Below are 27,237 nucleotides of genomic sequence, written 5' to 3'. Positions count from 1 at the left end.
GGTCTAACTGGCTGGGAACTGACAGGACACAGCATGGCAGTTACCTAGGCCACTTTGAAGTTAGCCGCAAGTTGAATCAGATGCCTTGGGAATGTGCTGTCATAATCACAAGGAGCACCTTTGCTCCACGAATTTCCCACTTGCCCTATGCCTCTAGAAAAGACAGCTCCTGCTATATCAGGGTCCCTCCCTGCCTTTGGTTTTTGTCATGGACTAGTCGGCTAATGACCAACTGGATCATGGCAAAGAGATCTCCTCCCAGTAAGTCACTAGCATTTTCTGAGCAGATACTTTTGTCTTCTGGAGAACCCTTTCCTACTGCCCTCTTTGCTGTGCTAGCAACTTTTCTGACCTTCTTTGGGAGCCAAATGGGAAGAAATAAGTTAAAAGAAATGTTCTAAGTGAAGACAGCATATGTCATTATGAAAAGCACAGCAAAGCACTAGCGAAGTCTTGGCTAGAGTGTATATTTCACTGAGATAAGGGACACAGGAACAGGGACAGGTTTTAGAATGAGTTGTATTCATTTCTTGAATACTTAACCAGCACCAGGTATTTGAGTTCCATGCTAGGAACCAGAGATAGCAAGTCAGTTTAGTGATAGCTCTCGAGGAATTTAGGGTACAAGGATAGAAGGACCAAATTCATCTGTGATGACACAACAGTGTGGAAAGTCCTGTCTCAGAAGTATGCCTGGAGGAGGCTGGGAGGTGGGGTGAGTATGTCTTGATCATTTTTGGGGAAAGGAGGAGTATTTAGAAGGCTTCCTGGGAAAGATGACATTTACTTAAGCCCTGAGGAACAAGGAGCAGGTAGAGACAAAGACATGCAGGAAGGACATTTCTGGAAAGATGAAATAGCATGACTGTGTATCTGAAGGTTTGAAATGAACTTGGGGAATACAAGTATGATAAACTTGGGGAATACAAGATATTACTGGTATGTGTGGTGAGAGAGGAAGCTAGAGAGGTAGATGGCAGTGAGATCATGAAGGGACTATGTGCTCGTCTAAGGAATGTTTTCTTGAAAGCTGTGGGGAGCCAGGAAAGGGTTTCCAGCAAGGGAGTGGCTCACATATGATTTGGCACTAGCAGAGAGCATGGAGTTGATTGAGAGCAGCATGCAGTAGGCCAGGCATCCACGTTGAGGGTGGAAGGCCTGGAGAGGGGAGCAGGAGAAAGATTCCGGACAAGGCATGAGGGTGACAAGTGGGAAGCTTGATGGATGTGGAGAGGGCGAGTGAGAGGTCTGGGTCTGGGATAAACTCCCACCTACCACCACAGGAGAGATAGAGACACCGAAGAAAAGATCAGGTCTGAGGGGGAAAGATGAGTTTATTTGTGGGCATGCGGAAGGTAAGATGCTTTTGGGATATCTAAATGGAGATGTTCAGTAGGTAGCCGAATATAAGAGTCCAAGGCTTAGGGGAGAAATTTAGCAGGAGATAAAGTTTTTAGAGTAATCCATGTGTAGGTGAATGCCGAAGCTACGGATATGAATGAGATCACTGAAGGAGAATGAGAGGATATGGAGTTGGAAGGGTAAATTAGTATGCAGCATACCATCATTTAAGGGAAAGCAGAGGAAAAAAGTCCCTTCGCAGGAGGATTTGTCAGAGTGTTAACTGGTATTGTAGAAAAAACCAGGCAAGAGAATGGCAGAGCAGTGTTATCATGTTAAATATCATAGAGGCTATATTGATCCCATGGCCTAGAATTAAAACTTGCAGATTAATGAATGAAGTTGTCATGGATAAAACTCTTCAGGCTGTAGAAAGGCAAGACCTTGGAGAGAAGACCGATGAAAAGAAACCTGAAAAGAGAGAGACTGAGAAGGAACAGGTAGAGAAACAGAAGAATCACGAGAGCCTGACCATGGAACCAAAAGCAGGGAAGCACGTCCAGGAAGACTGCAGTGTGCATTGGGGTGGAATGGTCAGTAAATATGACTGAAAAGTTTCCATTGGATTTGGCATGTGAGAGGTCATCTGTGACAGCAAAAGCAATGTCAGAAGTGGTTTACAGCACACAGTGCTTGTTGTTTTATGCTATTCCCCAGACTCTCTTTGAGAGATCAGAGGAATGCTTGAAAAACATCAGCAATCACCACTTCCCGGAGGAAACAGCAGCGATCACCGTTTCCTGCTGGATCTGCCAGTTCTATGGGATGTGAGCTATTATGATGATGGTGGTATATGTCCTGAAAAGCTAACTATGATATAATTAATGGAGGAATTTCATAACTCTCTGGTCATAATGTATATGTGTTTAATCAGTGGCTGGTGTGGGAATGAGCATTCCAGGCATCGCTGCTGTCATACTGAAGCAGACCCAAAAGGCAGAAGGTGGTGGTAACCGGTCACCAATATTCTTTTTCTGGGGTCTGGTCATCAGCTATGATTGGGACCACAGTGGACTCTGGATGTTTTAAGCCTGGTTATTCCATGTTAAATGTTGAGGACCACAGACATAATGTTCCCTCCTTCTAAGTTGCTTTGATAATTGCTTTTACCTATTGTGTTTCCAAGTTTATTTCATCATGTGATTTTTTTTTTTAAATTATAAAAGCAGTATATGGTCATTATAAAAAATCATGGAGGCAAGAAAAGTCAACAACTTGCCCTTCCCACTTCCAGACTCTCCCCACCCTTGCTGAGGTTTCCAGTGTTGGGTTTCACGCTGTACTGGGCTTATTTTTATGATACCTGTCTTCTCCACTGGATTATGAGATCATAGTGGGCAAGGACAGTGCCTCTCATTCACTTTTGTCTCCTTACCTTCTACCACATAGCTTGGAACAAATAATCAGGGTCCATTAAATATTAATTGCTTAAATAATTGGATAAGTGAATAAATGAATGAATAGGGTGATCCCTTAGGCTTTGCCCTTGTGACTGTTGCTTTCATCCCTTCCATTGTAACTTCAGAGAGAAACTGGATACAAGAGGAGAGCACCCATTTTTGTGACTTTTTGATTTGTAGGAGCACTTATATGGATGGTTTTGTGTTACAGAATAGGATGTAAGGTCTGCAGCCCTTTATCCAGCCTAGAGATGCAGATTTCTTGAATTATGTGAATAAAGTTAATGACTGGCAGGGAATAAATCAGACATGACAGGCCTCCATGGAATTATAAGGTTTGATATTTATAATGCATTTTATGTTCTTTAAAAGAAGCACATTGAAACTTCTACATTAAGTTTGACAATCTGGAAACTTTTACTGTGCATTCTCTGCATGTCAGATCTGGGATGTTAATCACAGGTAAAGCAGAGGGAAGAATCCTATCCAAGAGATGACAAGCTACCATCTCCTCCCAGAGGGGTTCGAAATGCTGTGGGCAAAACCATATATGTAATTTAAAAGGGAGGATGGAGAAAAACATGACCAAATTTAGCAAATCAGAATGCCCTGCTGATCATGAGACCACAGGAAAAGCGGCCTTGAAGTAAAGTGAGAGCAACAATTCTTTTTACCTAGAGATTTAGACTTTGGATCATGGTCTTTCTGCCTGTACTTAGAGCACTGTTTCTCCTGGTGGGCTCTGAGACTGCCCATATAAGAATCTTTGTTAAAATTGCATATTTCCACCTGACTCAAGGACTGTGCAATTAGAATATGCAGATGAGGATCCCAGAGTCTGCATTTTTATCTCCAGGAAAACTCATGTAAGTTAGAATTGGAGCTAGGAGCTACTCATATAAGAACCTAATAGAACCTAAACAGCTTCTGACAGGGATTGTAAACACTATTTAGGTCAAAAGGATGTTTTGAAAGTCTAACCTTTCACATCTTCAATGAAATCCATGGAATAATGGCTTAAGTACAGAAAATGACTTTTGTCTAGTTCAAAATTCAAGCATCTGTTACAATCATCTGGATCACCCCTCAGCAAAAGCTCTCTTGGTTTTTGCCCTAAACTCGGATGGGGGCCTGTGTGGATTGCTTTAGGAAATGGAAATAGAACCAAACTTGCCATAATATATCATCTTCACAGTGAGATGCAGCTGAAACAGAGTATATTTTATACTAGTTCCCAGTCTTGAATTTTTTATAATTCATAGAAACAGCATTGGTTCTGCAAGATTTTTTCAAAACATTGAGTTACGAGAAATATTCATAATTCTAAGAAAGAGCTGCAAAACATTAATCCAATTGCAATACTAGAAGAATATATATGCATGCTTCATATGATGAATATTTTAAGGGGATAATACCAATTTTAGTATATAAGTTCTGTTGTGTTTCTTTTTAAGAAGTTAAAAGATTATAAATGTCATAGTTTTTCATCTGTCATTTGACAACTCATTATTTTTAAATTCTTAAGCTCTTTTTCTACAGGACCTCTGAATAAGATAAACATGTTTTGAGCTCTTTTTAGAATACCTTTTGCACTCTGTTTCCTAGTTTAAAGTATTTTTTAAGGGTTACTTTTGAAAAGTATACTTGTATTACAGATAGAGGGATTGCATAAAGCATTGACTTTCTTTAAAAATGGGAAGGAGGCAGTTAAATTAGATTCAGACAGTCCCCCTTTTCATCTTTTTCTCACTTCTTTCCCTCCCTCTTTTCATCATCTTCAACTAAACAACAAAACAGCTTTCCCTTGTTACATTGCTACTCTGCCTCCCTCCCACTTCAAGCAGTTCTAACAAAGCCCTCAGAGCCCGCAGCCTTTAAGTGTTGGCTCTGCTTCGATCTAAGAGCAGAAATAGCTTTATTATGGAGGTAAATTGTGGATGGGAGCTATGAGTAATTGTCAGATACCACAATAAAATGGCCAGGGCCTCATCAACAGGGGTTCTTAACCTGGCTACAGATCAGATTCACCTGAGGTAGTTAAAAGACTACTGCCCAGGCTTTTTGGAATCGCAAATGATGATGGACCCAGGTGATTCTGATATGCAGTCAGGGCTGAGAACCAATTTAGTTAAATGCCTCAGTGTTTCTCAGAGGCAGCCTTAAGATCCTCTTTATCTGAATCTCCAGGAATTCTGGGTGAAAATGCAGCTTCTGTCTCTGGACCCTAGACCTGGTGAATCAGTTGCCAGGAGTGTGGCCAGACTTTTTCATCAAGTAAGTGCTCTAGATGATTCCCCTGTATTCTCTGGGATACTCAGTGGTTTTGTTAGACCTGGTTTAGGGATGAGCATTGGAAAAAGCTGGTGAGGATTACTGAGAATCAGTGTTCTAGCTAGTTTATCTGTGCCGAATGGCTTCTCCCTGCACTTCTGGAGAACTATATTGTTCACTTCTGGCCTGCACCCCCTATTCTGTGCTTTACCCAGAGAGTGCTTTTAGGAATCTAAATGACTCATTCCATCCTGTGGTTGAGTCCGTTAGTCGACAAACACTGCATGGTGTGGAGGTGTGAGAAGTGAACACTGAGTTAGTAGGATGTTTATCCCAGCTGACAAGAATCTGAGATTCTGTTTGGAAAGATGTAGTATACATAAAAGGTAACACAAGACAGCACGGAATCAGGCCCATAGAATTCATGCAAAGGAGTGGGCCTGCCTCCAGGGGCTGATTGGCAGTTCAGAGGAAGGAAAGATTTCTTGTGGTCCAGGGAAGGGGGAGGAGACTTGGAGAAGAGTTGAAGAATTAATTTCGGATCAGAGCATTACTCCATTGGAAGTCTTCCTTTTCCTAGAGGATTTTGATGCATAAATACCAGTAGTTGTAATTTTGTCCATATTATATGGGTGTAATTAAAATGAGCTGTAGTTTTGAGTGAATGTTGAAGTAGCTGATGAAGACAAACATTGCTTTTTAGTTTTTGGTATTTAGTTGCCGTTATCTTGTGATTTAAGTAGACATTATTCAGAATCATATATATTTTGTTTGAAGAGGAGGGTAAGTAAAAAGAATGACAAACTGTCCACATTTTTCCTCCCTTCCCATTTTTCCACATGGAACCTAACATTTAGTATTCTGTTATTTTTCACTTTTTTTCTTTTCCGGTGAATCAGTATTTTGTACCTCAAGGCATGTTTGTGTTTATTTAGCCAACTCTGCTGGGGAGGAAAAGCTGAGGCGTAAAGGTTATTTTGGTAATTGTGGCTAGAATTAGGTGAAAGCCTTCTGAACTGGGAAAGCATTTTGCTAGCACAGGTGCCAAGACTCTAAAATAAAACTTGGACAAAGGGTCTCTCTGTCCTGTCATCCATCCTGCACCAGGAAGAGAGACCCACGTTAGCCTTTCTGCTCTGTATCATGTCTGTGCCCACCTCCCTTCACAAACACTGGAAAGGCTACTCAGGCAGGAATTATGCCTCTGTCTCCAAGGTTGGCTACCTCCTGGGTAAGTCTGGTGGTTGGAATAATATGATAAATAGGATGATGCCTTTGAAAAAAATCTCCATTTAGCTATTTTTTTTCCCCTGTACACCCAGAGGAACAGCTGTGGCAGCAAATGCAGACTTGGATCATGCATTCATATTTAGTCTTGTTTGACAATCCCAGATATTTTTAAGCAGGATTGAGTCAGGCAGCCAGGAGCATAGCATTCAAACTGTGTTAATCAGCCAGCCTGTTTGGCACACAAGGACCTTGTTTTACCCGAGTAGTAAATAATTCTAAATGAAGTGATGTGATGTACTGAGTGTGCCCAAAGTCACAACATTCAGTACTTTACTACAGTCTGTCAGCATCTCTTTTTATGTGCTCATTCTGTTCACTGCTTCTTCCTTGTAACATTTGAATTCTGTCTCTGGCCAGATCTCTATTCATGGTTTTTACACATAATGGGATCCTACATTCCATGCCAGAATGACCCTCCTGTTATCCCTTTCTCCCTCCCTCCATGCCACATTGTCTGGTAGATGCGGTGTTCATTTTTTTGTTGGGAATGTTTCATATTATGGCACTCGTTTCCTTCTTAAGACTGGATTTTGTCATTCACCTCTGCTGTAGATTGGGGCATCTCATCCCATGAGCCTGTTCTCAATTTATGAGCTTTCTTACATCACCTGCAGCCTGCTGGTCCCAGGCTCCTCTCTGTCCCTTCCTTATAGCCAGGGTTCTGAAGTCTTCACTCTCCAGTCTTTCCCTCACACTGTGTGCTACCCTCCTTGTTTCTTTCTGTGAAGATGGGAATGAATTTTCACAGCTTTCTTCGATCTCGCTTCTAACTCCTCCAGTCACTCTGCAGATATTCCAAACCAACAAGTCAAACCCAAACACAATGACCTTGTTCTTCTCAAGTTATAAATCCCCTTTTTCTCCCTCTAATTGCCAGACATTTTGAAGGCATACTCTAGCTCAGGTTCTCAGGCTTTTAGGTTTATGGAGCAAGCAGTTTAATTTTTTTAATGAGATTGTGACACAGAATTGCCAACTATTTTGATAAGAAAGACTCTCACTATCATTTAGTAAAAGACAAAGATTTTAACCTACTAGTCAGGATATAATCTCTGATTAAACAACAGTTCTCGTAAATAAGTAAATTAGGCTTCATGATCAGAAAGCTGTATCACCTTCTTTCCATTTTCCTCATCTTGCCAGCCATGAATACTGTGTCTCAGAATTTGGCAGCTCCTGTTATCCACTGGCTTCTCAACGTTTGGGGTTTGGCTTCCCTGCAAATCTCTCTGTTTTCTCTCAAAGATGACAACACGTTCCCAATGGTGAAGTCCACATCTTCCTTACCTGTTGGTTGCCACGTTGCCCCGCCTTCTCAGTGACACTCTTTGCTCCCTTGTCTTCTTGGCTCCGCTCTCACAGTTCTCTTCCTCTCTGCCTGTTGGGTACCTCCTGTCCTCATAACAGGAGATTCACTTGCTTCTTCTCCCCTCAGACGACTCCTCCAACCCATCTCTATAAAATGACTGTCAAGTGATATCTCACAACCTCAGGCTTGTGTTTCTACCTCCTCTGTCTCATATGCATTTCCTTTGGTATCTCTTATTCCAGCAAATTTGGAGCTAGTGGTATCTGACTCTTCAGATCTTCAACAGTTACTTCACAGTCTTCCATGACCATGAAGCAGATGGACTGGAAATTCATAGCCGTGCTCTTCCACATGTCAGCAGAGTGGCCTTGGAGAATTTAGTTAATGTTTCCGACACTGCTTCTGCATCTGTTAGTGGGACTACTACTATCTCAGTATTTGTTGTAAAAATTAGAGATGATGGTTGCAAAATGTCAGTTGCAATACCTGGTACATAATAGGCCCTCAAAAATGACAGCTCTTCTTATTTACAGTCCATCGTCAAGTGGTATAACAGGGCTTGGAGGGGAGTGTTTCAGAGCCATGCCTGACACTTTTCTTGATCCAAGTTTGCAAGTTTTTCCCCTGCTATTTTCTCAGTGCCTACGACTTTCCACTTGTGTTTAAGGTAACATTGACAACAGTTGTCAGTTGATTAATTTCAAGAGTCTTCTCTGAGCAATAGACAGTCAGGTAGCAGTTTCAAATCTTCATCAAGAGTAGAAGTATGGTGCTAAAAAAATATAAAGTGTCTATCTGGTTGAAAGGAGGGTGTGTGTATGTGTGTGTATGTACTCTTGATACCGTGGCGGCCAGCTAAAGCCTAAGAGTCAGCTCAGCATTGGCCAGGGTGACCTTGGTGCACAATTTCTTACCAGGAGTTGCTGTAGCATTTGGAGAATTCAGTGTGTGGGCAAGGATATTAATCTACTAAGTTAATTTTTCTCTAATAGGAAGGGACAGTGCAAGATAGGAGGAGGACCAAGTTCTTTATAATCTTGTATTTTACTCTTGTATCACTCCACAGCATTTTAACATCATTAAATATAGAAGGTGCTCAATATAAATGTTGATAGTTTCCATAAGAAGGAAAACCCAAGTGGGCTTTCTTGTAGGTCATTTCTTAAACATTTTCTCTTTATAGACCAGAAACACAAATGTAATTAAACTCTAATTGGGAAATTGTTCATTTTGAACAAGTCTTGAAGCAATTTATTGAATGTCGATGCCGAGTTTAGGGTCGGTTAGCAGTCTGATACCCATGTGCACACTTGAAAATTGCTGGATTCCTGTTTGAGTCATTCTCTGTCCCTGGATCTCTTTTCAGGACAGGTAGTGAGGTGGCTTTCTTTGTGTTGATACCATTTGTTTAAGCTATATTATTTTTTGTTTGTCTTTGATTTGGTTTAACGTCACTGATGTGGCACTGAGGTGCTTAGACAAAGATACATTTCTTTGTCTAAGATTGGATGCTAATAACAAGAGACTTAAAGACTCAGTTCTTTCTATACTGACAGAGTTCTTGATGATATTTTTTTCCCTCTGGTCTGAATAAATATTGGGGATGTGAAGAGGGCAGGGAAGCATATGCCCCAAACTCTATGTGTTGATATAAAAAGTGACCCACACTCAACAAAACCAGTCTGTACCAATGTGGGGAGGGGTTGCCTTCCTCTGCTCTCTTTTAGTCCTTTGCATTTGTGTGCTTTACTGAGTTATCATGTACATTATCTCATTCTATCTCTCAATAGCCCTGGTTGATGAGACAGTGAGAACTCAAACATCCCTTTTACGAGCAAATGGAGGCTCAGAGCAGTTGAAGTTTACCTAAGTTAAGTGAGGATGCTAGCTTGGAATCTATCTTCTGATTCCAGTCCAGAGCAATTTGTAAGTATCGCTAAATGCCTGCTAAGGGCCTGCACTGTGGTAAATACTGGGGAGACATTGAGGAACAATATAGATCTGATCCCTGAGCTGGTAGAGAGGATACATCTAGTGGGGAAGCAAGGTACTGAGTAAATTTCTATAGTAAATTTTATATGCCTTTGAGCAAAGTGCTTTAAAGAACTAACTATTGGGCACCATGTGAGGCCCAATCTATTTGAGGGGATTCAGGGAAGATTTAATTGAAATTTTATGACACCATATTGCCTGTTTGTTGGTAGTACTAATTACTTTCTTTCTCTTCTTTTGTAGGAACTACATTAAGCAAGAAATAATTATGAAATGTTTTCATATTATGTACTTAATCAAATACTATACTTAATTTCTATACTAAGCCGTAATCCAAAATTGGTAAAGATTAGCCACACCACAGAATTAAACTTTAAAGTTTCTTCTTTGTTACTTTGATATTTTCAGTATGTTTTCTTGGACATAAAGTATTAGTTTGGCTTTGTTTAATCATAAGACTTAGGTAAAGAAAAAGTTTAAATATGTTGCAAGAGGTCGGATGGGATGGTGTACCTTCCCCTTGGCTCCCTTCCACTGAACTTCTGAAGATTGAGGGATGGCCTTATCCTTGTCTTTCACAAATGGCATATGTCTGTGGTTTGTAGCAGTAGTAGAGCACTTGTGTTGAGTTTTCTGGTTTCTCTTGACCTCACTCATTATTTTTAGAGACAACATAACTTTATGGCGAATAGCGCAGACCCTGGGGTGAGAAGGCCTAGGTTCAAATCCTGGCCCTCTCATTTAGTAGCTTGTAAACTTGGCTAGGCCCTTACCATTTGGTGCCTTAGTTCCTCATTCAGAGAATGGAAATAATGGTAACTTTCTTAGACCTGTGAAGATTTAAATGAGTTAATTTGTGGTAAGTGCTTAGAATTACACCTGACCTTTAGTACATGCTCAGTAAGGCTCAGCTGTTGTCTGTCTTTTTTTTTTTTAATCAAATCTTAACTTAAAGGGTCCTCAGAGTGCAATGAGACTGGAATCAAGAGAAGGAGAGTAGCCTACGCTTGGACTGCGTCCAGGCCCTTGACCTTGTTAGCACCTTGTACTGATTAAACTAGCACAGTTACCTTGCTGTGGGGATAGTAGTGCTGACGCAATAAGTGTAAATGATTATTTACATAGCTCTTGCCCTGTTTGTAATAATAAAATTTCAACTTACTAACTGTCCATATAATATGTCCTAAGGTTTAAAATGTTATTATTCTTTGCGGTTTTACAAAAAGGCAAATTAATAGCTGGAGGTAATAATTTACTTTCTTTAAGCATTTCTAGTCACCTTTATCTTTCTATTTTCAAGCACTATTAATTAGTTAATCTTAGAGAATAGCCACAAAAATATGTAAGGCTTGTTTTCTTAGCATTTCATGGTACTCTCAATGGAGAGAACCTACTGTTATAACGTGTTAATATCAGATAGATCTTGAACCCACGAGAAGAGATAACTCTTTATAAAGAATAAGAATAAATGCCAGTGAGTAGTTAATTTATTTGGGAAGGATTTATTGTGCTATGATCCTACATGAAGCAGGCTGGCTGTGCACAGTCTTGCATGAAAGGAAGTGCCCCAGAAGTTTCTGAACCCACACATACTTAGAAGAACCCGAGAGGTCACTTCGTCCAGTCTGTCTCCATTATAGTAGTGGCCCTAAAATGATGATAGCTTTTGAGGAACGGGCGTGGTCCACTTGGAGAATTCTGGGCACAAAGGAAGAAGATAGCCCTGATTCCCTATAAAAGAATGTAAACCAAGCCTTTGTGTTACTTTGCAGGGGTAGGGGTAAAGGAGGGTGGAATTTCAGCTTGATGTGTTTATTAAACATGGATGCCAAGAAATGAGTGCCAGGAAGGGCAGGGAATGTTATTCTTTTAAATTACTTTTTGAATGACAGTATCTGTAGTGAAAGCTACATTGTATCTCAGAAGGCTTTGGGCTAGTTGTCCTCTAACTGGTGGTGGTGAAAAAGAGTTTTGCACTGATGTAGTTTAGGGCCGATTATCTATCTCTTTCTGGGATACTGGCTGTAATAATGGTTATATTGGTAAACTACTGATTTGGTACTTTTATTTTTGTAGTACAACTGTGTCTCCCTAATTCAAAGCAATTCTGATTCAGAAATAATGATAGCTTAGAGTGGGTCTAAATTAAAGGCTATCTTAAGAAAGTTATAGGGAAAAGATTACTTAATTTTACAATCATTCTCAGACATTTTGTAAATACGAATTTTATGCTTTTATTCTTGGACATACTTGAGACAAAACCAGTTTTAATTAATGAAAATTATGATTAAAAAATTTTTTTTTCACCTTATGTAGAAGCTTGAAATAAGCTGAATGTTAGCACGTAGATGTTTTGGGGTACAACCCTTAATAACTAGATGAAAATATAAATTATTTCTAATGTTTATATGTAAATAGGTACTTATTCAGGGCTTAATCATTGTATAATTATAATTTATGATATAATATATAGCATATAATTTACTATATGTTATATGTTATATATATTTATTATGTTATTATAATTAATACAACAGCAAAAGCCTCTAAATCCTCTCATCTCTATTAATAACGCTACTCTTCTTTAAATTATTTGGCCTTGAATGGAAAACAGTGGTCCTCTCTAGTGCTCCCTCACCCAATATTAACAAAAGAGGTCAAATAGAGTGTGCCATGTGCTTTAATTTGTACTACTCTCCTTTATTCTTACGATGACCCCTAAGCCAGAGGTATGATTATCTCCTTTTTTATAGAGAAGGAAACTCCTTGTCTGTTAAATTCAGTGTAAACAGCTCAACTTGGGTTTTGGTAATCTGCTATTGAGATCTTTCTAGCCTTCTCCCCAGATACTCCCATACTGACATCTTAAAGCTCAGGCAAACTATACTGTCATTCCTCAGGGCGCACCTTTTTCCTCACTTTGCATCCAGTGTCACATTCATGCCTATGCTTCTCCTCTGCTCTTATTTATTTGGTTTTAAAGCGTAAGTGTCCTTTGTTTAGTTTTGTCCCTTCTCTGAGCTTCTGTAGCACTTTAGATATGATAGAGATATATATATATATATATATATATATATATATACACACTATATATATATATATTTGGTGCCTTAGTTCCTCATGATATATGATATATATATATATCATAAGATATGATATATTTGGTGCCTTAGTTCCTCATGATATATGATATATATATCATAAGATATATATATATGTGTGTGTATATATATGTGTGTGTGTGTGTGTGTATATATATATATATATATATATTTATCAATGATCCATTTTTCAGGATAACGATATCCAGATGATTGGGGCCTAAAATTGGTTGATGATAATTGGAGTGGACAGGAAAAGACGGCTCAGAAAAATAAAGAATATGAGAAGGATTTGGAAATTGGATGTTAAGTGGTAAGAGAGAAAGTGCAGGAAAAAGGATTCAAATTACAATTTTTTAAAATGAAGTAGGTAGTCAGCTTAGGCCTCATCGAGAAGGCGTTGTGTGTGTATGTGTGTGCGTGCGCGCGTTTATATATTTAGTCTTAATCCTCAATTTGTCCTGAGCAAAACATTTGGAAATCAATTAATGGGGATTTCAGCTGCCAGTAGCCTACAAGCTTTATACTATCTCTTTCTTGTAAGAGACCTGGGACTAAGCAGTTTTCTTACTGGTAAAATGAAGATAATACCTATCTTCTAAGAGTATTTCATGACTTAAAATACTGTGTCAACTTTGGGGAAATAGCCAGAGATAAGAACAATATGGTCATTTTTCCAAATGAGCTTGGAGGTTAGTAAGGGAGATTAACTGTCACCAAATAGCTATTAATTAAAAGTGTAGCAGATCTCACAAAGGTGAAACCCGAGGAACTTGAGAACAGGAGAATCCAACCTAATCTTGGGGACTAAGGAAAGTGTGCCCAAGGATGTGACATTTTAGCTGGGTCTTCAAGGGTAGGTAGATATTCCCCTTCCTCAGTTTTCTATTCTGATATCCTTAGTAACCTAAGGCAAACCAGTAATTAGGACTCTTCAAACCATACAGTTACCTTCATTGTCTAAAGCTCTTATTTTTCCAGGCAAATGCATTCTTTTTAGTTAAGTTAGGAACATGCATATGGTGGAAAGAAATGGTCTTTGGTCAGGAGACCTATCTTCTATTTACTGATCTGCTCCTTCTTCTATATATACTATTAGGTTAGCCTAAGGAGGGATTTCCTTCCTTTCCTATAAACCAAACCTCTTGATCAGCTCTGTCTGGATTGAGTGTTCTCTGGCAGTTGCCTCTGTTATCCTCAGATCTGCAAACTCCAGACCAGCCACAACCAAAGTTTCTTAGAGCCACTATTCACCTCTTTCCTTGGTAGGCCCATCTTCCCAAGTTTCAGTGATGTTTCTGATGCTCTGAGAGATATTAAAGACTTCTACCTAATCGACACGCCTATCTTCTTTTTCTGCTTCCTTGCTCTTTTTCTTGAATAGAGCAGCAAGCTGCTCTAAAACTTGTATTTTAGTGTCCTCCTTGAACTTTTTTGGTACTTGTGAGGTGATAGGTGCAGCACTTGCACCTCTCTTCTCAGTCTTATAAAAACTGCTCATGAAGACCCGAAGTAGTGGCAGAAGACGGACTGTCATGGAGTGCACAGGCCAACCAGAACCCTTCAGACCAAGGCAAAGTGTGGCATGTCATCGCCTCAATTTCCTGGGTAGACAGCAGTGCTAATCCTGTAATGGGTTCATGTACGTTCATTCATTTTTAAGCATTACAATGCCATAACATCAGTGTGAAATAGGCCTAAAATAATGGGCACACCACTTCATCTTTCTGAGCTTTAATGTCCATTTTATAGTTATTTATAAATTAAAATAATTTATATCGAGATTAAATAAGGTAATATATGTAAAGGGTCTACCACTATATTTGGACCTCAGGGCTCACAGATGTTTGCATGTCTTAATCCATTCCAGACTCAACTGTGGACAAGATATTTTATGTGTGTAAGATACACACACACGCACATATACACACACATACATACATACATGCATACACATACATACATACATATACACACATATATATAATATTTATGAAACTAGTGTTTGTTCTTCACTACCTTATATGATCATGCAAGGCAGAGAATAGTGTGAGGAGAATGTCACCACAAGTCTAAATGTGAACTAAAAGCTTTTATGTAGTTTCTGATTACTTTGAGGTTGTTGGACCAGGGCATTCATTTTTTCCTTTGTTTTTTCCTTCTCACTGCCACCCCCAATTTAGAAATATTAGGTATGTTTTGGCTCAGCTTGCATTTGTTGAACTTGTGGAAGAAACAGCATGGGACCAAGAGAACCTTTTCTATTTTAGCCCTTCTTAATGTTAACGTGCCCAAAATAAATGTATTCTTGAAATTAAATGTTATAAACTAACCTTTTCAAGCCCTAAAAGCTATAACCTCAGCTTTTGTACAAAGAGAAAGAGGAATTTAAGAAAACAATTTTGATTGTTTCAAAATCACAATCTTTTGTTGCCAGTGAACATGGGGGAAATATCCAGCTTCAGCAGTAATAAAAAGAATATAAAACAAAATGTTGCCAGAATGTTTTACCAATAACTCTGACAGTTTTTCTAATCTAAGAGAAAGAGAGGAGAGGGAGAGATGTTGAATTGGGCACTTTGTACTGGCTGATGGAAGTATAAACATGTATAATTTGCCCCCCTGTGAAGCAATTTAACGGTATTTATCAAGTGCTATGGAGATGTTAATGACTTTGACGCAGTAATTACACTTCTGGGAGCTTAGCCTAAAGAAATAATCAGAAATGGACAAAATATAATTATAACATCAGGAACTAAAAACAACCTAAATGTCCAACAACGGGGGATTGATTAAATGAAGTATGAAAATATGTTCAATGGGCTGGATCTTCTGCTCTTAAGAATAGCAAACTATTTGGAAAAATAATGATTTGGAAAAAGTTTGTAAAGTAATGTAAAGTGGAAAAACTCTGATCAGCATGAACCTCATATTTTGAAATAGAATTTGTACACACTGTATGTGTGAGAGAGAGAGAGTGAGAGCGAGAGCGAGCACGCACGCGCGAATGAGAATGACAACACAATGAAAAAAACACATCAGAATAAAACATTATCTCTGGGTGATGAGATTGTTGGTGGGTTTTGTATTTTGTGTTTTTTTGTTTTTGTTTTTTTGTTTTTGTTTTTTTTGGGACTTCTCTGTATTTTCCAAATTGTTATGTTTATAACTGGAAGAAAATCTATAATTTAAAAGTGCATTCTTTGGACTCCTTTGTACCGAGATAGCCATATGAAAACATAAAGGGAAAAAAGCCTAATGAGAATCAGTGACTTTGGATAGGGTGATGGGACTTGGTATTTGTTGTTGTTTTGAATATTTTCCTTTAATGGGCTTCTGTTAAGAGCACATTGTCTTCTATTAGGAAAGCAAATATAAGATATAGAAAAACGCTTTAGAAATCCATGCCACATTTGAATAGAGGTTGTGATTTCCATTTATTCTCTGTGACTGTGGTCCATTTTGAGGACGATGAAAACTTGACAATGGTGGTAAATGCTAGACTTTTTTTTTTTTTCCTCCTACAGATATTCCTGAAATTCCAGAAAGCATCTCATTCTGTAAAGCACTACAGATAGCAGACTTCAGTGGAAACCCACTGACAAGGTAAACTTTCTGCTTGTTTTTCTGTCTGTGTACTCAGGATATTTTGTTGTTGTTGAGAACCAAGCAAGGAACCCAACCAGGTCACCCATCCTGAAGGTACATATATAAATTGCTGTCTTTATCAAGGATGGTTGACCTTCACAGATATTTATTTATAAGTAGCACTGTACAATTGAAAGGCACACTGTGCTATTGATAGAACATTAAAAAGATGTTATTAAGGGATAAGAGGAGAGGTACAATGGACTATACAATACAGGAGTGACGAGTGCATTTCTGAAGCAATATGAAGAATTGGGGTAGTTTATAATTCCCTTATTGATGCATCTTATCTTGTGGGATAAGACTGAGTTCTCAACTCCCATAGAGCTTACCCCATAATTATCCAAGGAGAAGTCTTATTAGAGATGTTTCTTCCACTCCAAGAATGAAACATATTTAACATCTCTTCTTTCCTCTAACTCTTCTTTTAAAAAACAAAAAACAAATAAAAAAAACCCTCCACTGACATGATTATTTCCTTACTTTGGCAATAGCTGTGAGGATTGCTTTGGGTTTATCTCTCTAAATAAAGTCACTTGTCACTGTTTTACTGCCGAGTCCAGCTTTGCCCTTCCTAGTATGACACTACACGCTGCCTGGGCATAGCTGAATGGTATTATTGTGAGCCCCTCCCTGTGGTTCCCAGCTCAATCTTGGGCCCACTGACCACTACCTTCCAAGCTTCTGTATGCCCACACAGCAATGCATAGACAGCACTAGAGAGAGTGTGTTCCAGAAGTTTCTCTGGGCCAGGTAGATCCATTTCTAAAATTTTTAAGACTATGTGAACAACATCAGGAGAAAGATACTCTTCCCTTCTCTTCCCTTTTCACTACCTTTTTTTTTAAAATATAAGAAAATAAAGACTAAATTAAAATTTAGGATTCATCTCACCCATTTCAAAATTGCTTGGGGCTTCTTGGGTATGAAGTGCTGGAGGAATACCCTGTTTAATTTTGTTTTTTTTCATATTTGCTTATTCTCAAGAAGTAAATATGTTTTTAAAAATATTCCTTTTCTCTTGAATTTTAGTGGTTAATGACAAAAATAGTGATCTAGTAATCTTCAACTCAATAGCTTTCTAACTCACTACGATCCTCAAGTCTATGCACTTTCTTAACCATCTTTCATACAGTTGTCCTTCAAGCTTTTCAGTAGCTCCTTTTCCTCTAAGATGAAGTGTAAGCTGCTTGATGTGCAATGCAAGCCTCACACACCCCCTATTCGACTTTGGTCTGTCTTTCCACCTTCATTGCCCTCAGTTGCCTGTGTCAGATGTCATACTCTGCTGTAATAAGGTGCTCGTAGGTCGTTCATTTCACATCTCCCCCTCTTCGATGATGCCAACTCTTTTCACTCTTTTTTAAGGTACAGCTCTAGCATCACATGTCTCGATTAATCCCCATGGTCCCCTCCTCCTCTGGTCTTCTCTCGTACTCTGTGCATACTTATTTCATAACACTTGAAATTTACATTTAAGTTATTGCTTTGACCAAAACTCCTCAACTAGACTGTTAACTTGTATTCCTCTATTATTTATTGTTGTATCTCCAGCCCTACTATAATTTCTGGAATGGAGTAAGCACTCAGTAAATGTTGAACTCAACTAAGCTGTTTATCCTTAAGGCGGCTAGTAGAGTTAGCCGGGAAATAGTCATTACGTTGCCTATGAGTTTTTTTTAACCATTCAGTTGCTTAATCCCCTTTTTCACTTCTTTAGTTTTCTTTTTATAATGTCTGCCAACGTATGATTTTACCATCGTCTCGAAACTCTCTCACCTAGAACACACCCACATTATATGAGGATTTGCTGGGTTTTACCTGGCTTCATATTTGGCAGGTTTCTTAAAGTAAATCCTTTTTAACTTGGCAGGTGCACTGTTTTAAGAATTAAGACAATATCTATGAGTTGAAAGGACCTTAAAAATTATTTAGCTTGGCCTACTTATTTTATGACTGAAGAAACTGAAGCTCAAACAAGTTAAATGACCTTTCCAGATCATGCTGCCTCTGAGCAGCATCAGACTGGGATTCCTTTCTCCTAACATGAAGTGTGTGCTTCCTCAACACTTCATACTAGTTTGGCTCCTAATGTTAAAAGCCAGTATAAAGCAAATTGGCCATTTAAAAATACATTTTTAAAAATATTTAAGATAATTTTAGCCAGTTTTAAAATTATAAAATGATATATACTTTCCAGTAAAAACAGGCAGAAAAGATAAGTTGCATCTTTTTAATTATAAATAAAATTTACCTCTATTACCCTATGGAAGAGGTTTTACCTTTGTGAAAACCATTACTAAGAGTATATGTCAATGATTATGAAAATTCTCATTAATATTGTCATCTTTCAGGGCCTGGATTTTGTTTTGAAGTTTGGAATTATCAATATTAAATGTCAAACAGTACCTTAGGATTTGTTTTTTTTAAAAAGGAACTCGGAAAAAGGGAAGAAATGGAAGACTATAGAGACTATTATTAAAAGAAGAAGTCCTCTCCCGACCAGCCCAAAAATGAGTTATGTGTTCTGTTGTTTATATTAGCAGATTTATAAGGACCTTCAACATTTCAGATGCAGTGAGATCTTTTTGCCTTTGGTTATTTTTTTTTTTCTTCCTTAAATACTGGTAACCATAGAAATACTGAAAATAAACTTTCTTTGTAAGTTTTTAAATAATTTATTTTGAAAATTTGCTATTCAGTAGTTTAAGGGAAGTATAAAAAAAGTCTTTGTGTAGAATATAGTGAAACATATAATTATCTCAAGTGATTGGCATGTTACGTCAAATTAAAAAAATATTAAGAAAGTAGCAATTGACTGTCAGCTGATCAATTCTAAGTAATCTATAGCTTTGCTCTGGGTATTATGTAGGAAGAAAAAATTTATTGAGCAGCTGTCTTGTTTTATTATAATCTTATGGGCTAAAATTTCTCTATTTTCTGCTAATCAATGAAATATTTTCACTCTTAGGCACTTTTAGCTGCAGCGACTGTCATTTTCTTTCACAGAGCACTAAGTATTATCTCAACATTTTTTCCCCCTTTATTCTTAGAACTTGCATATTTCTCCTCTTTAATTATTTTTGGATCACCCTATCAACAAGTATTAATCATACCCCTGTACTTCTAGGTAGACCAAATCTTTGGGTTTTTCTCTTTATAAGTGTATGATATATAGGAAGACAAGGCAAACATGCTATATATAATGTAGTTTTAGGGAGTTATTTCAATTAGCATATACAAGAAATCATTATAATTATCTTTCGTATACACTATGTATGTACTTTTATTTTTCAGTTAACAATATATCTTTTCATTTTAGGTTACCAGAAAGCTTTCCTGAGTTACAGAACTTGACATGTCTTTCTGTAAATGACATCTCATTGCAGTCCCTACCTGAAAATATTGGCAAGTAAGTTTTCATGTCAGGTTTGTATATATCAGGGGGGAAAGGGCATATATATCATCTGCTCCATCCTTCTGTCCTTGTATGGCTCTTATTTTTCTACTCAGAAGGCTGTTTACTCAATCGTCAGTAGCACCCTCAAGAAAGATCATAACTAGACTCCTGAGTCTTTACATGCAATAGCCTCTAAATTTTAATGGTTAAAAAAGATGTTGCGAACACACAGCGTCAATATTATATATGCCTTACCATTAAAGTATACAGCTGAAACTTACTGGTTTTCGTTAACCAGTGTCACCATAAAAAAATAAATTAATTAAAAGAAGGATGTCACTACTTGTTACTGGTAAAAAACCTAATTTGTTTGGAAGTTCTCTTTAAACTGATGGATTCCAAAGTATTTAATTTAAGCAAAATAGCGTGTGTTATACAGGTGGTTAGTAAATAACCACTCTTAGTAATTTTAAACCATGCTAGAGAAGAGAACCAATGAAGGACTCCACTGAAAACTTAGAGGACCTGACCTGAAAATAACAGCTGTGTCTGCCAGTGTTTGTGCGCAGTAGACTTGAGAATAGGGAGGAAGGATGGTGTGTTTGGAGAGCAGGCACGGAATTGGGAGAGGGGTGGAATGGGATGGGCACATTTCCATGTTGCTGACTTATAAATCTGGGAGGACAGAGATGGCAAGAAATAAAATCCTTTGAAATATATGTTGGTGAATAAATGGTTCTGTTATGCGTTCTCAGAGATTAATTAATTGAATTAGCAGATCTTTTTCATACCTCCAAGACATACGGTGGCTTAAATCAGACCGGCGCCTCATGTTTCACCACCTAAAAGCCCAGGGAGGCTGGGCTAACCTCCTGGGCCTGTGTTCACTGGTATCATAAAGGGTTTCCCTTGTGTTTACCTGTTCTGCCTAAGTTCTAAGACAAAACAGACACTTGCTTTTCAGACCTACGGTGTATCTGATAGATACACTGTCTATTCTGCAAAGTTTCTCCTTCCAGAGATCTCCAGAAGTTTTTAACTGTCAACATTGCCCCCTCATTTCTCTCCTGTGTAGGCAGAACACAACTGGCTATGTTTCAGTCAGCAAGTCCATGTTTTTTCTGAGGTGCACACTGATTTTTTACCATTATGTCAGTAAACTTGCTGATTAAGAATTGTGCCCTTTAGCTCTTAGGAGAGGAAGGGGACAAGAAGCCTCCAGCTCACTCTGAATTTATGGTATCAATTGCAGAGGAAACAACAGTGTTTTACTGTGGATTTCATGCACTTACACTTCATTTTTGCTGTGTCAGGTTTTATATGCTTTTAATTAATGTAATAATCATTTAAATACCTAAACTGATGCTGTCTTCCTCTTGCTCCTCCGGGTCTCTGGAATATAATTCCCTTGTACCCTTCCTCCCATTCTTTCTCAACTAATCACTGCCCTTTTCATCCCGTGGTTCATTTCTTTTTAAAAAGTTTTAATGTTTTGAGAGAAAATGTGTTTTCATTAAATCAGATTGCCCCTCTTACTCCCTACTGTTTTGTTTCACTGGAAATGTTATTTAACAATCATTTTACAACAAATTACAATATTTTTTTATTTTATCTTCTCTGTTAATATCTGTACCTATTTTTGTCAATGTTCAGGATTTTTCATGTATCTTCATTTTCTATCAATAATAAGGATAGTGGGTTTTGGGTATGTTTTGATTTAATCAGCTTGTATGACTATTACGGCCTTATGTATACCGATTGTAAAATAATGCCACTTTGAGCTTGAACACTAGTAAATAATAACCCAGGAAGTAAGAATATACTAATAAGACTATAACTAATTCTTATTAGGTTAATTTGTGGAATTAAAGGAACTAGAGAGTTTCCTCTTCATAGTGATTAATAATTTTTGTTATAGCAAGAGATTCCATGACTTCTACCTGCTGGATTGAAGATGTATGCATGCAAAAGCAACAGCCTGTTTGCACTTAGTAGAAACAAAGAACGGACTTCTCTTTGGAGAAGATTAGACACCTCTAGTGTTCTAGACCATGCTGAAAAGATACTTGAAAATTGAAATGGTGAATTGTTGAGGAAATCTTATATATGCATAAGTATATTACATTTAAGCAAATTATTATTTGAAACTTAACTTCCCTCTTAGAAAAGATTCTTCAGTTTCCCAAAGGATTTCCAAATAGTTTTTCTTTAGAATATTTAACCACATATTTAGTAGCAAAACAACTTTTTAACAGATAGTATGGTTTTGTAAATAAGGTGCAAATATTTGATATTCTAAAAAATTCGAAAAGACATGAAATGGCTACTTGAATGATTGATACTTACTGTTCTTTGTGGATTCTGAAGTGGAGTTTTTGCAAAAATTGACCCTGCTCATTTGATCAAATGAGTCTCAGTGTGGGCCTTTTGGCTTCTAGCAGAGTAGGTAGCATTAATCAGGAAAGCTGTGGATATCTCAGACACTCTGGTACCCTCAGGATGGGCAAAGAATGTCCAGCCTGGAGAAGAGAGCCAAACCTTTAGGTAGGACACACTTGCAGCACCTTGAAGCTGGGACACCTGCCAGCATCTGTCCCATCGTGTGTTTGATTTGCCCACAGTCAGTTAATCTGAAGAGTGTTTCAGAATTGATGGCGGAGTTGGGACTGGAGTACAGCTCTCCTGGTCCCAGTCCCATGTGTTCGCACTACTAACCCCACCATCACCATAAGACAGTTCCTAAGACCTTTAAGGGCTTAATAACTTTTCCTTACTGTCCCTAGAGATACCTAGTAGTTTGATTTATTAAGTAGTTAGGGCTAAACAACTTGATGGTAATTATTTTTGTTCTAACAACCACGTAGCTGTTTGAAAAAAGTAACACACACAAATTGAAAGAATAAATATTTTTATTTCATTCTTAAGTATCCCCAGTTTACTATGGGATGTGGGTACCTGTTGACCACTACTCAGCTTTTTAAACTACCTCTTTTCCTTTTCTATATTGATTTTTCACCTGGTACTACCTTTTATCACAGCAATCACTGAAAACCCAACTTGCAAAGATAAGATGTCCTTAAAAGGGATGTAGTGCTAGATAATGTAAAATTGAATTACTTGAGCTAGTAGTTTTCATGGTGTCTGACAGACTTTGAGTATTGCTGTGTCTCTTTCAGATGTAAAATATTCTGTGGTGCTCCTGTAGGCTTGCTGCAGCTTCCCTGGATGCCTCAGTGCAAAATAGCCACACATGTCACTATCTTGAATACTTGAGTGCACACATACTATTATGAATACTTGGGTGTGTACTGGAAGGTTGCACTGGTTGTTGTGCTTTCAGGGCACTAAAAAGTGTTGCGTTCACATCTTGTACTAGCTACACACCAGGCAACCATGAGTATGGTCACTTGATAAAGCAAGTATCTCAAATAATAGAATCTGTATAATACTTTGTAATGAGATGAGGAATGATTATGAAATATTTTGAACCACACAGAGGAATACTGCCTACCGTCATGCAGAATCACATGTTTTTCTTTTACTAAAAGTGTCCCAAATTTGCTGACCCTTTTCTCTAATGGCATATCAGCACCTTAGACCTTCAAAGTAAAGGTGATATTTAAAGCTAAGAAACTAACTCAACTTTAGTGGAATTTTTAAACCTTTTGTTAAAAATACAAAAATATAACACCTTCTCATTAGACTTCATGAACAAGTGAATGACATCAAGGAAGAAGGTAGTTTATCAGCTGTATTCCGGCAAAGACCTTTCCATAATTGGAGGAAATTTTTAAAAAATTAGTACGATGATTTAATAAATGCAGGTGATGATGCAGTTCTTTTGGATCAGTGCAACTTTGTGAAGTATCTTTTTCATCTATTATAGCCATTAAAGCAAGTATCAGAAACAATTTAGAAACAATTGTTTTATCTCCAAATTTAAAACAAAAAAGATTTAATACATAGTACAGTATTTTCAGTCCTATTGCTCTCACTAATGAGTCAAAAAGATTTTTGGATCTTGAATAAAATATTTTAAAAACTTTTTTTTTGTTTTATCTATTTAACATTTTTTGACTATAATTTATAATGTGTACAATATATTGGTACATAGTACATTTATATATTTTAAAAATAAATAAAAGGATTTATATATTCAGAATATAAGAGTATGAAGGTCATACTCTTAAATGTGTGGGGAACCACCATTCTAGAATAGCATGTTTGGGAGTCAGTTAAGCTCCAGAGCCACTAGTGGTTCTCAAACTCTTCTTTGTTGGGCCCCAGGGATCCTGCTGAAGTGCCTCCTGGGCGTAGCGGAGCATGTGAACCAGTGATCTGGTGGGTGGTCCCTGCTGATTCTGTTTGCATCAGCACAGCTCTATTATTAGCTTTTAAATTTTTTTGTACTGATGTTGCATATAATATCTGCTTTAAAAAGTCTGCTGCAAATATTTTTCAAGTTAAGTTTGGAGACCACTGTTTCAGATGCTTGATAGTTCTTGTAGCAGCACATGATGTGAAGGTTTTACTGTGATATAGATACCACACTTTCAAAGCCTTTCATGAAAGTGAACCTTAAAATTTTTTACCAACTTCTTTTTTTCAAACTGGCTGAGAATTTTTCTTACTTAATGACTGAAAAAAAAAAATCTACCTTTTTTGTCAAGCCTTCTCCAATGATTGGAAGAGATGAAATAGATCTCAGGTTCGCAGGTTCCTTGACCTCACCCTTTACTTCCCATACAATAAGCAATTTAGTCCTTTGTACACAGAAGTCTAGTTCTTTAGTGTTTAATTGTGTGTGTACTTAGTGTGCATACCTCGATCACCTTGTCCCCTGAAATGGTGGGGATATCGGTTGTAAAACTCTGTTTGTACTGAACCTGGTGTTTCTCTGACATACTGAACATATATGTGTGACAAGGCACACAGCATTACCTCCTACCCTGCTAGCTTTCACCCTGCCATCATAGGTAATCCAATTAGGTTCTGGAAGCTTCGTACTAAGACCACATTAGCTTATTCCTACACTGTCACTTTTTTCGTCTTACTATTGTATACTCAGGCTGTGTAAAAAGTCGATATACAGAAACATCTACCAAAAAAAACACCTGCTTTAATTGTTTTCAAACATTCTGATGAAGAATAATTGTTGCCTATCAGTATTGCTTAATTTCCTCAATATAAGAAATATTAGGGAGAGATTTTAAAAATATGTATTTTTAAGGAAAAAAATACCTCGCCGTAAGAACTGTTAAACTTCTTTCTTTTCATAACAGTTCTGACATTATCACACTTCCCTTTGTTTTTGTTGCCAGAAAGCTCAAAACTAATTTCAGTGATCAGAGGGAGGAGCTATGTTAATATCCACTTGGTGAAAGGATGTAAGGAGTTGGGGGGAGAGGTGTTGCTGGCATTTACAGTGGGGTGAGTGCTCTGTTAGACGCACACATGTCTCATTACAACACCTGCACTCATAAGGTTAGCATTAACCATCCTGAGCTTTATTAGCTTAGTAAAATGAGGATAAATAATCTACCCAGGTTTGTGTCACTGGCGGATGGTGGAGCTGGGATTTAAACTTAGCTTCTTCATAGAAGAAGCTGCATTTTCTTCACTGCATGATGCCTCACAGTGAGCACATTAGTTTCTTCCTCTCTTCCATGTCCCTAATATTTCATTTCATGAAACTTTTTAAAAGGTCTCATTAAATCTCTTTTAGAAAAAGTTGAGGTAAAATGAAGTAAATGACTTTATATATCCCTGAGGATGTCAGCTAACATGGGAAGGCAGCAGTCGAGCCAAAGGGAAGCATTCACTTAGGTCTTAGACAGTCTAATTCCAGGTCTGGATCAGCTTTTGGAGAAGTGTCTGAATAAAATCGATGTTTCAGAGATGCCCTTGAAAACTGTCCCTTGGACAGTGACTTTATAATATACTTATCACTAAAAACACTTGGATGATCTCACCGATAAAGCCAAGAAGGATAATTTTGCTTTAAGGAGTTTTTAAATATTGGTACAATGTATGAATGAATTTGTCTTTCAAAAGAGCATTTTAATACTGAAAAATATTTTTCTTGAGATCAGTTGTATCAATTTCTACTCAAGTAAATTGCACACTGTAGTTTTTACTTTTAAAAAAATGAGTTAGCCTACAAATGGACATGATCTTATAGGGAGAATACTAAGGAAGCCACAATAACTATTAGAACTAATATATGAATTTAGCAAGATTATAGGCTATAAGATTAATGTGCAAAAATTAGTTGTTTCTGTAAAGTAGCATTGAACAATTCAGAAAAGAAATTAAAACAATCCCATTTATGAAGCATCGAAATGAATAAAATAGGAATAAATTTAACAGAAATGATGTTTAATACATACACTGTAAATTATAAAACATTGTTGAAAAAAGTTAAGACCTAAATAAATGGAGAAACATCTTTTGTTTATGGCTCGGAAGACTTAATATTGTAAGATAGTAAAATACTTCCCAGATTGATTAAAGATTGAATTCCATTCCATTAAAATCCTAACTGGCTTTTTTTGCAGGATTTGACGAATAGAATTGATATGGAAATATAGGAGACCCAGAATAGCCAAAGCAGTGTTAAGGAGGAAGAGCAAAGTTGGAGGACTCACACTTTCACATTTCAAACTTAACTACAATGCTACAATAATCAAGACTGTGTGGTACTAGCATAAGGATAGGCATACAGATCAATGGAATAGAATTGAAAATTCAAAAATAGACCCTTGTATTTGTAGTTAAATTATTATAACGAGAGTGCTAAAACAATTCATTGAGGAAAAATAGTCTTTTTAACAAATGCTATCAGGACAACTGAATATCCATCCATTTGCAAAAGAATTAAGTTACATCCCAACTTTATGTACACAAAGTAACTCTAAATGGAATAGAGACCAAACTATAAGAGCTAAAACTCATAAGAAAGCATAGAGGTAAGTCTTTGTGACATTAGGCATTGGTTTCTTAGATATGGCACCAAAAGCCCACACAACAGAACAAAAAAATGGGTAAATTGGACTTCATCAAAATTAAAGACTTCTATGCATCAAAGGACACTATTAAGAAAGTGAAAAAAGACAACCTATAGATGGGAGAAAATATTTGCAAATCATATCTGATAAAGGGTCTTATGTCCAGAATATGTAAAGAAGTCTTACAACTCAACAATAAAAAGACGCCTGGCCATGGCACCCTGAACAAGCTTGATCCCGTCTGATCTTGGAAGCTAAACAGGGTCGGGCCTGGTTAGTTATTTGATAAGAGACTACCTAGGAAGGCCAGGTGCTGTAGGTGTAAAAAATTTTAAAAAAAGGAATTTTAAGCTGACAAGTTCCTTGCAATCTGTCAACCGAGGGTTGCCTCATCTTAAAAAAAAAAATAAAATTAAAT

The 27,237-nt window shown here is 37.5% G+C and overlaps 1 protein-coding gene across 1 annotated transcript in view; it reads left to right on the top strand.

The window, feature by feature from the left end:
- Positions 1-27,237, top strand: part of LRRC1 (leucine rich repeat containing 1) — a 116,079-nt gene that overhangs the window by 53,881 nt on the left and 34,961 nt on the right. Inside the window, exons 3-4 of the mRNA XM_039853315.1 lie at positions 16,292-16,370; positions 19,735-19,824. Of these exons, the coding sequence (XP_039709249.1) occupies positions 16,292-16,370; positions 19,735-19,824 (169 nt within the window). The remainder of the gene's footprint in view (positions 1-16,291; positions 16,371-19,734; positions 19,825-27,237) is intronic.

The sequence above is a fragment of the Pteropus medius genome, unplaced genomic scaffold, assembly GCF_902729225.1.
Source record: "Pteropus medius unplaced genomic scaffold, Ma_sr-lr_union100, whole genome shotgun sequence".
Lineage (NCBI taxonomy): Eukaryota > Metazoa > Chordata > Mammalia > Chiroptera > Pteropodidae > Pteropus > Pteropus medius.
The sequence above is the reverse complement of the archived record's forward strand: the minus strand, read 5'-3'. Positions and strand labels throughout refer to the sequence as shown.